The 10,831-nt window shown below is 53.0% G+C and overlaps 1 protein-coding gene across 1 annotated transcript; it reads left to right on the top strand.

The window, feature by feature from the left end:
- Positions 1-294: 294 nt before the first annotated feature.
- Positions 295-3,392, top strand: HMGN2 (high mobility group nucleosomal binding domain 2). The gene is made up of 6 exons (XM_084274280.1): positions 295-600; positions 1,503-1,547; positions 1,911-1,940; positions 2,263-2,313; positions 2,675-2,770; positions 3,209-3,392. Exons 1-6 carry the CDS (start codon positions 586-588, stop codon positions 3,242-3,244), a joined length of 273 nt encoding a protein of 90 aa, XP_084130406.1. The 5' UTR covers positions 295-585; the 3' UTR covers positions 3,245-3,392.
- Positions 3,393-10,831: the final 7,439 nt, after the last annotated feature.

Here is a 10,831-nt window from a genome sequence, read left to right as displayed (position 1 = left end):
CCCCCATCATCCCCATCCCGCCCGCGGAGCTGCGCGCGGGGGGGAGGAGGGGGGCGCGAGGCCCAGTTGCGCGCGCGCCCACCCCCTCAGCACTCCCCCCCCTTTCACCCTCCCTTTCCCTTCCCTTTCCCTCCCCGCCTGGCCCCACCCCACGTGACCCTGACGGACCAATGGGCGGGCGGGGCGGCGGGGATCCGGCTGGAACCGGTTGGGCCGCGTCCGGCTCTATATAAAACTTTATAAACACCCGATTCGAATTAGCGGGGTCGGCAGCCAGCGCAGCTCGGCGGCTCCCAGCGCCGCCCCGCCCCGCCGCCCACACAGCCGCGCCGCTCCTTCCCCCTCCCCTTCCCTCACCCTCTCCCTTCTCCTCCTCCTCCCTCGCTTTTCATTGCCGCCGCCCCGGACCGAGCGCTCCCGGCTCCCCCATCCTTGCCCCCCCCCCCCCCTCCCAACCCCCCCACTCCCTCCCCTTCCTCCGCCTTCTCCCTCCGCCCCCTCACGCCGCCCAGCCGAGCGCCGCTCTTCCCTCTCACACACACACACACGAACACACACACACACACAGCCCGCCCGCACGGAGCCATGCCGAAGAGAAAGGTACGTGGCGCCGCCGGGCAGGGGAAACGGGCCGCCACACCGCGCCCTGTCCGCCGCAGGGGCCTAGCTCCCCCCCCCCCCGCGCCTTTACCGCCCGTGCCTGTGGAGGGGGGGGCGGGACTAGTCGCTCGTTCCCCCTCCTTCCCCCCCCCCCCCCCCGCCTCCCCCCTTCGGGGCGGTAACGGTTGCGAGGTGGCGCGCGAGGCCCCAACGGGCGTGGGGGCGGGGCGGCGCGGAGACCGTTACCGGCCGCGCGCGCGGGGGCTTAACGGCCGCGGGGGCCAGGCGCGGGGTTTGGGGGGGGGGGTTGGGGGGGGGGCGGGGAACGGGAGAGGAGAGGGAGGGGCGTGAGGCGCCGAGCCGAGCGGCGCCGGTCCGATCCGGTTGGTTTTGGCGGGAGGTCGGAGGGGGAGGGGAGCGCCGGTGGGGCGGGAAAGGGCGGGAAGCGGCGGCGCTGCTGGCGCCCGGGCTGCTTTGCCGCCAAAACCGCCGCCCCGCGGGGGCAGCCGGGGGGCGGGAGCGGGGCCTCCCTGAAGGGGCAGCGCTGCTCCCCCGCCTCCCCTCCCCGCACACCCCCCCCGGGGAGGCGCCTGCTCCCGCCCCGCTCTGGGGTGGGTCGGTGCGGAGCTTCCGCCTCGGCTCGGGGATCCCTTTGGGGGAGAGAGGGGGGGGAAGGGGATGGTGCTGCCAGCTTGGCCCGCCGACACCTCCAGCCCCTCCCCGAATCTCGGCGGCCTCCGGAGCGCTGTCCGCGGCCAGGCCGCCTGGGCTGTCGGGTGAAGGCCTGGCACCCTCAGGAACGGGTTGAAAACGTTCCCTGGGCAGCTGGGGCGGCTGAAAAGTAATGGCTGCTGCAGGAGCTCTCCCTAACTTGTCGGTACCACCCGTGTTTCCCGTCCTAGGCTGAAGGAGATACTAAGGGCGATAAGGCCAAAGTTAAGGATGAGGTAAGAAGTTCAATATTTTCAGGGAAAGTTGGATCATAAAGTGTTTACGTTGGACCATAAGGCTCTGCTCCATCAAAAGAGAGAGCTGGGGATGGGCGGGAGGGTTGGTCTTGATTGATTCTGACTTCCCAAAGCATTAACTGTCTTTAAACCTTCACCGTGGAGAATCTATTGAACTGCTGTTAGCTGTTAGCACTGGTTTGAGCCCTCATGTTTCTTGAAAACAAGGGAAAGGGGGCCTAAAATTTTCCCCATTAGTTCTGGGATTTTACTCCTTTGGAATGAGAGTTTGATAGTTTATATTGATATTTTGATACTTTAAATTCTGTCACGTTAAATCCAGTCCTTTTTCTCTTCAAACAGCCACAGCGGCGATCGGCAAGGCTATCTGCTGTGAGTACTCTCTTGTTGAGCAGAGGTGTCACGATGCTGAATAGCTTCAGGCTCGAGTATTGCTCACTGCATCTGTGTGAGAGCTGTAGGTGTTCTGGGGAGATGGGGTGTTGGGTTGAAAGTAAGTTACTGGCTTCAGGAGCTGTCCTGTTGTGTGGTGTCACGGGAGTGGGAGAGTGACTGACAAGTCACATAAGTGCTTCAACTCAAACAGCTTGGTTTGTTCTCTGGAAATGGAACTGTTTGGCTTGAATGATGTTAAAAAGCAGTGTGTTTCTCTTAAATTATTTGGAGTAACACAAGGGGGTTTTCTGACTTGCAGAAGCCTGCTCCTCCGAAGCCAGAGCCTAAACCTAAGAAGGCAGCTCCAAAGGTAAGTTGTCGTGTCAGTGCTGTGATCCAAGGGTAAATGGGTTCTGATGTTTACATCTGTCTGGTAATAACTAATAAAGCCTCCAAGAACGGGGTGTGTAACGATGAATTTGAGCAGCAGTGCTGCTTCTGTAAAGTTGCACTGAAAGCTTTTGAACTTTACAAAAAGCATTAAAAACACCAAAGTGAAGACCCTTTGCAGCGTGGTCAGTCTCTTACACACACAGACCTTTGTGTGCTGTGTTGTTCCCATTCATTTCCAACATCCAGTGTGGGTTTTTACTATTCTGCTTTGGGGATTCTCCTGGCTTAATGACTGGATGTTGCTAATTGTAACGAAGCACCTCGTCTTGCATTAACAGAAGAGCGAGAAGCTGCCCAAGGGAAAGAAGGGGAAGGCTGATACTGGCAAGGAGGGAAACAACCCTGCAGAAAACGGAGATGCCAAAACAGACCAGGTACAACAGCAGCTCTGGCAGCTTGTCTACATCAGCAGATTAGGTTTTCTTCCACGTTAAGCACAGACAGGTCTAGGCTTGTGCTAACGAAGAGGAATTATTGCTAGATTATTTAGATGGGTTGCTTGGAACACTAAGAACACATGTTGGGGGGTGAGGTGGGTGTGATGTTTGGTTGGTAAAGAGTTAAAGTCGTTGGTTGGCTGGTGGAAGCTGCCACATGAAGGTTGGGGAAACGTGCAAAGTTTGCAAGTAATACAGCAACTTGCTGTTGCCTTCTGCAACTTCAAATGTTGGGTTTCAGCTGGTTAACAGTGACAGTGGTGCAGCCTGGGTCAGGTTTCCTCTGTTCAGAGAGCAGCTGTTGAGAAGAAGGAGCTGTGGGCTGTTGGCTGTGAGCGTGTGGTGTGTCCTGACTGCTTCCCCTTTTTCTTCCAGGCACAGAAAGCTGAAGGTGCTGGTGAAGCCAAGTAAAAAATGTGTGAATTTTTGATAACTGTGTACTTCTGGTGACTGTACAGTTTGAAATACTATTTTTTATCAAGTTTTATAACAATGCAGAATTTTGTTTTACTTTTTTTTAAGCTATGTTGTTAGCACACAGACCGCTTCGTTGTTGTGTTTGGGGGTGGGGTGGGGTGGGGTGGGGGAGGGCAGTGGGGACAAATGTCACTTAGTCTATTTCTTGGAACCTAAATTTGAATTAAGAAAAGTTGTCCTGGTCCCCCAGATTCCAGAAGAAGGGCTGCTCCTCAACAGAGGAGGAAGGGTTCATGCTGCACGTGTAGTAAGTTCTGTTGAGTGCAGCAGAGTGAATATCAAAGGTCCCAAGATGCCTGTTGCTGACTCAAGCCCACAGTTCATAGTGCCCCCTCTGTTTCCTTTCACCTCCTTGTTTGCCTGTCACTCCAAAATAACGGCAAAAAGGGCAATTTTGGGACTTAACCACTCCAAAAGTTTGTCAGGTGATCCGGACTACTGTCTAATTAGGAATATAATGACTCTAAAAAGGAGCTGTACTTCTCTTTACGTGGATCTTCAGATGAAGAAAAACTTGTGTTTTAAATTTTACTTTTCTCCTTCCAAAAGTCAGGGTAGGTGTGTGAAGAGTTGTTAAACAACATGCCGAATGTGAAAGCGTCCACCCTCACTCTAAGCTGTTCCCTCATGAGTAAGAAATGGAGATCCTTTGGTTTTTATAGCGACTTTTACGTTCTGGGAGCCCGTGGAGGGAGGGGAGTTCCACCGTTGTTGTAAAATGTTGCCGATTGTAGCCCATGTCCTGCCTAAATTACCATGATTGTTTATGAAAAGTACCTTTAATAAAGCTGGATACGGTTTGGCTTGGACTGTTCTTAATGCCTTTCTAATTTCTCTTGCCTTTATTTCATCCCTGAGGGCGGTTACTGCCAGAGGAGTACTTGCTCTGTGTGCTCGTGTTTGTATTTAGCCAGCGTTCTGCCAAGACTCCCTCTGCTTTAAACATCTCACATCAGCTGATCGATTCAGCCCTAACTCAGGAGTGAGATTTCCTTACCTAAAAGCTAACTGCTGCAGGATGTTTGGAAACTCCTGGCTTGCTCAGAGGCCCAGCATGGAGTGTGTAAGTGAATGTTCTGAGATAAACTTTGCCTTGTTGCTGTCTGAGAGGTAGAGAAGGGGAAGGATCCAGCCATCTATCTCACTGTGGAGAAAAAGAACTTCTGGTAAGCTGTTCTGGGTGGTGCAACCAGAAGTAGCTCTGTAGGACTGGCTGTGTGTTAGGATTCTGTGCTTTGGATGGAATATTGTTGCTGCTCATCAAGCACAGGCTTTGCTGTGGGAGTGAGTAAGCAGGAAACAAGATTTGTTGGGTCAAGATGCACCATTTTTATATGGAGCAGAGCCAGAGCAGAAACCCTGCTGTGCCAGTATCCCCTCCAGCCACTTCTCAGGTGGAACATTCATTCCATCTCTGCTTCTCCTGCCTTGAGTCTCTTCTCCGTTACGTTCAGTGACCTGTTCCACCCTGTGCTGCCTTCAGAGGGAACCCAGTGAAAACGAGCAGGGCAAGAGAGTCACATCAAGACATTTTTTGGTGCCAAGAGTGCTACAGGTCTAGAACAAGGCTGAATGTTCAAGTGCTGGTGGGAGGTGACCCTTGAGGCTGAGGAGTGGTCTGAGACACGGTCATGGTCACAGTGATGCTGGAAGCACTCCCTGGATGGAATTTCACCCAATAGTAACAATAATGTAATGATCATTGCATTAAAATTACCCAATTAAGGGCTTTAAATCAGGAAAGGTGAAATCCTTTCCCTTGCCTTGGTGGGGCCTGACAAAGAGAATGAGCAGGTTCAATGGTCTGGTGGTAACAGGGGTGGCAGCTGCAGTGCTCTGGTGGTCTCTGAGTGCTCTCAGCCCCTGATCATGAAATAAAGCACTGCTAATTACATGTAATTGGAGGGTTTCTGGTTGGAGAACCTGCTGCTTAACACTTGGTTCATCTTCTCCAGAACCTACAGACCTCTGTTCTTCCTGTATCCCAGTTTGGAATCCTGCTGGTCACGATGACTCCTCCAGGCTTGTAAAGCCTGTGAAGGTTGAGCCACTGTGTGGTCTGTGTCTCGGCTGTGTGAGGGCTCAGCCTCTCCCCATGTGTATTTGGTGCTGCAAGACCTGAAGCTCTTCCTACCCTGGCATGTTTCCTGCCCTTGTGCTGGAGTTCCTGGGCTGCTGGGCTTGGCAGGGCTGATCCACGTCCCCTCAGATGAACAGAGGGTAAGGGATGCTGAAGACAGTCAATCCAGCTAATTAGTTGTGTAAATTAAAAGCTGAAGAGCGGGCAGCACGGTGCTGCAGCCCAGGGATGTTCAGTGGTTAATGTAGTCACAAACCTGCAGCTATAAACACGTACTCCTGTTCAATCAGAATCGCTTGACATGGACAATGGTCTCTATGTATCTGCTGGGGGTGTGATTGACACTGCTGGGGGTGTTGAAGCTGCCTGTCAGGTGGGCTGTGTGTTAGTGTGTGTCGTGTCCTGTCTGAGCTGACAAGAATGAGAGCCCCAGTGTTTGGTGGAAGCAAAGCCAAGACAAAACCTACCTGATCATCTCTGTATGCAGTAACGATTGTTTTCCAGCTTTGCATCCTGTTCAAATCAAGCTGAGGATTTGAGTGTTAAAAAAACCCTGGGAACACACAAGTGTTGCTGCTTAGAGCTGGTGATCAGGATGCCCACGGATTGTGGCACCAAGGTGAGAGTACCAGTAGGTGTGGAGACTCTGCCAGAGCTCCCTTGTGCTGTGCTGGAGGAATTCCCCTCTGGTGGAACACACCATCCTCTGCTTTTTGGGCACTGCTCTTCAAATGCTTCTCCCACATGTCGGTATCTTGAGGATCAGTTTGGATGAGTAAGGACACCCTGGAGCAGTGTACTAAGTGACTTACAACCGAGTGCTGGTGTGAGCTGGTTGCAGGCTGGTGGGTCACTCACCATGATTCTCCAGAACCACCTTTACCCCACAGGTGTGTTTGTTTTCCAGCCTAAATGGCTTGTTGGGCTAAAAAAAGAGGAGGAGAACAACTGATTGTTGGGAGGCTTCCCCAGGAACGACAAACTCCACCCCTGCTCCTTCTAGAGCAGCGCCCTTGATTAACAGCTCTGAGTTTGAGGATTAACTTGGTGCTGCAGCAGTTTTCATCGTGCACTCAGAGAGCTCAGCTCTGTTTGGGAAGGACACTCCTCCCATCCGAGCCCTGCCAGGAACAGGGAGGGGAAACAGATTCGGTTCCAGGGAGTGCACCCAGCTCATAGCGAGCTGCAGGATCATTGGTGTCAGAGGAATCACCTGCTCTGATAGCCCAGGGATCTCACTGTCCCTAAATCATCCCAGACACAGTAATGCCGTGCCCAGGGACTCATCCTGCTGGCTGTCATGTCTGAGCAATGGGCCCTTATCCTGCAGCTTGGGGAGGTGACATGAGGCCATCGTTACACTCAATTTACAGTGTGAGTCCATCCTCACTGGCAAAGGAGGGGAAGGAGGAGGCAGTTGGATTGAGGAGGCGGTACCGACTAATCAAGAGCTCAGGTAAGTTGTGGGAAGGCTTCTGGTGTGAAAGGCTGGGCTTTACACTGCTCTGACAGTCGTGGTTTTTCACCATCTCCTGGAGAAGGGAAGTTTTAGGGTGCTGGGGAATCTCTAGTGTGACAAGAAGAAACAGCAACAGCAGGGAAAACTCTTTGAAAACTAAATGTGAGATCTATGAAAGCACATTAAAGCCTCCAAACAACAACACATCACTGCCTTGGGAGCATAGAACCAGCCTGGAGAAAGTGCTGTGAAGGTGAAGGAGTGATCCTGCAGCAGCCACATCTGACCCAGAGGTGCAGCACCTCCCTCCCCCTGCCAAAGCACCTGCACGGACTGGAGACTTAAACCCCAAACTCCCTGTTTCCCCCTCCAAACAGATTTGGTTACAGGATTTCATTTCATCCAACTCATCCTGCTGGGTTTATTTGTTTTGGATCTTTCACAAATTTCCCTCCAGGTCACAACCCTTCCCAGCTCTCAACTTGTCGGTCGCTGTTGCTGCACATACAGCAACCAGGAAGCCAGAGAGGACTTACTATTAGATTACTATTAACCTAGTTATGCTGGGTTACTATTTTAGTGTTGCTCAGATGATTTCATTTGCCTTTAACAAGTGGTGTCTCAGTGCTTGTTGTTGATGGAAATCATAGAATCTTAAGGGTTGGAAGGGACCTCAAGAGATCATCGGATCCAACCCCCAAATAAGTGTTATCTAAGTGGACGAACTGAATGTAGGTGTGTGAGGGGTTCTTAGTCCAGCCTGAGGACTGATTTTAGGCAATTAAATTAGTTTTTCATGTCATTCCCTTCACCCTGGAGGTAACAGCAGGGATTGTTACTACACTGTGGGTGTTGGTGAGCAGGTCCCGTCGCGCTGCAGCCTGGTTCCACGTGCCCAGGTTTCCCTGCCACACCATCACCAAATGAACTTCCTCCTTGGCCAGCCCCATGGAAACCCAGGAAGGGAAATCCCATTGATGGGGAGTTAATCTCTCTTGCGTGGTTTCCAAATGAAGCTGGAGCCGGGGCACGTTGGCAGGGAACGGTTGGGGATTTGGCAACCGCGCCGGTACCTCCTGGCCACGGCTGGCTGGAGCCGGGGATTCGTGTAGCGCTGTTTATCTCATTAAGCAGCGCTTTGATTAGCAGCCTGTTCCTGCCCTTGGCCACACGGTGGTACCAGGAAACGCAGAATGGGTGCTGGGAAGCCGGTACATGGCAGGCAGCGGGCAAATGCAGCGCAAGGTGCCGGGTGGCGACCTTGGGGGGTGCTGGAGCCCCGTTTGTCACAGCCTAATGCCTGACACCTGCTTTTAGAAAGGGAGAGAAGCGCTTCTCCGGCACCCCCATCGTCTGCTGCCTTCCGAGACACCTGCTAACTGCCCGAGCAGCCTCAGCCCCTCTGAGTCCCTCTGAGCCTCTCCAACGTGTCTGCACCATCCCAGCGTGCCAGCGCTCCCCAGGGTTCGGTGTGGTTCTGCCCACAATCCAGACAGTGCTGCTCAGTTCCTCATCAGTTCACGGGCTGAGCTGGCACCTCACAGGAACCCACCCCTGGCAGAGCAGGCCTTTGGACTCAGCCTTCCCAAATTCTATTTTAAGGTCCACTGGACCGTTCCTTCTCCTCCTCAGGCAGTTATCACAGCTGCTGTGACACAGCCTGAAAATTTAAGCCCGAACTAGAGCTGCCACTACCCATCTCATCCATCCTCAGCTGAGGAAGGGGATACTGCATCTTAAACCCAGACTTTAACAGGTATCATGTAAACCTGGTTAGATTTCAGCTTGTTGGTACAAACTGCTTAGATCAGACTTGTTCAGTCTTCAACCTGAGCTTACAGAATAAATCTCACTGTTCTAACACCTCACCAAAGGCTCCCTGCGCTGTCTGCTGTGTCCCCTTTGCCTCCTGTGTGCTGCCATTTCCAGTGTGGTGAGTGTTTTCTCTGCCACCTACATCTTGGAAATCCAACTGTAGGATTTGTGCTGACTGACAGTGCTCCTTGGCAGTCTGACTTTCCTGCTGCTGTGAAGTCCTGGGCTCAGTTTCCAGCCAGCGACTCGTCCCAGCTTTGATCTGGGTAACGTGTGCTGGCTGAGCGATGCCATCGATGGCAGAGAGCTGCTTTCCCTTCACCTTTAACACACAGAATACCTCAGTCTTTGGGCTCTCTCCTCCTAACAGATGCTTTCCATGTTTGCCCTCGCTCAGGAGCGGTGTGTGAAGCTGGAGGGGAAGCGGTTGCTTCCCGGAGCTGCCGAGATTGTATGTGGAGCACTTGACACCCTCATGATACTTCCTTGAAGGGGATGCAGAACGGAAAGATGAGCTCCTGGCATGCCAAAGGCATTCCTCCAGCTCTCAGTGCCCGCTTGGGGCGAGGATTTGTGTGCTTACTGGGAGGGGGAGTTATGCATTTATCAGATGAAGCAGGCAAAACACCACCCAGAGCTACAGGGAGAAGGGGAGGGAGAGGGCAGAGCTCTCCAGTCGCCAGTGTCAATGCTACAGGGGATGAGGATGTAGCAAACTCTGAAACCAAATGTTTTGGGGAGACCTAAGTGTGTGCTGTGCTGAGAAATATGATGTAGATTGTGTTCATGCCTCTGTTAAACCGGCCCTGCCACCATGCCCTGCTAGTCCCTAGATACAACCCTAGGGTGATTATTTGGTGATTAACAAAAGGAGCAGACCAGGGCTCCTACCCATGGGCAGAGGAATGCCCTGGGAGTTTGGTTTATTGATTAACTCTGTGAATGAGCAATTGCTATCAGCAAGGCAAGGATGAGTTGAACTTACAGTTTGTGTTTTGGAGGGAAAAAATAGGCCAGCTCAGCCTGGAATCTGGGATGCTGATGGCTCTTTCCTGCTGTCATTCACAGAGGTGGTCACGCTGGCAGCCCCACGGCCGCCTGGGCGAGCAGACCGGTTGGACTGACGTGCACCAGCCCCAGGTAGGTTGTATTCTACACATGGCCTCCTTGCACACATGAGTAAACAGATTGTTGAAGATAAAAGGCCCCCAATGTCATCCCAAGGTCCTTCTGACGTGCTGGGTTTGTGCCTTGGCTGCCTCTGTGCAGCCGAGCGGTGAGAGGCACAACGGTTTGTGCTCTGAAATCCAAGGTGCTGGGCTCCTGCCCGGGCCGAGGCAGCGGTGCCTGAGCAGGTACCTGTTACACAACCAGCTGGAGGTGAAGACAGAGCCCTGGCTTCTCCCCGCGTACGTGCAGCTCCCCAGCAGCGGTTCCCATGCGCAGCTGCCTTACGTAAGTCCCTGTGCAATACCCGGCTCTCCTCGCAAGAGGGATTCTTCCAGCATCGCCACCTCGCCCACCCGGCCCGGACACGGTCCCCATCTCACACCCAGAGGCAGAGGACTCGGTTTCCCCCGGTGCGAAGGACCATAAGGGGTACCTAGCCGGTGCTCTGGGTAGCCTGATTCACCCTGTGCTCGATCCAAGACAGGTTTGCTCTGTGACACAGCCCCTTCGCTTCGCTCAATGATCCATTTCTAAGGCCACAGTGAGGATTTAAATCCACCCGTTCCTGTCTGTGTGGTGATGGTATCGAAACCCAGCCATTTCCTCCTGCAGCCTCTTCTAAAGCCCTTTGGGCAGCAGCCCAGCTTGTGCCAGAAGCGAGCTGGTGATCTTGTGTCTGCTGGTCATCAAGTCCCACCTTAATTTCCAAGGAGTTGGCAAACAGCTGCCAAAAAACTGCTTTCCATCCCTGTTAATCAACATTACCCTTCAACAAGTATACGGTGCTGCTGAGCTAACAGCACTGTGCTGCTTGGGCTGTTTTAAGGGCTGTAGCATACCCCAGAGCCCATATATCTGAGAGATGACTTTTGAGGTAAATAATGTTACATCAGATGTTATTTATTATCCATTCCCAGCACACTGCCCCTGCTCCCACTGTATCTTACACTGACCTGCTGCCATGGGATATTTATTTCCAGCATTGTGTTAGTGGCTT

The sequence above is a fragment of the Gallinula chloropus genome (assembly GCF_964237585.1).
Source record: "Gallinula chloropus genome assembly, chromosome: 22".
Taxonomy (NCBI): Eukaryota; Metazoa; Chordata; class Aves; order Gruiformes; family Rallidae; genus Gallinula; species Gallinula chloropus.
Note: the sequence above shows the minus strand (reverse complement) of the source record. Positions and strands in the feature narration are given on the sequence as shown.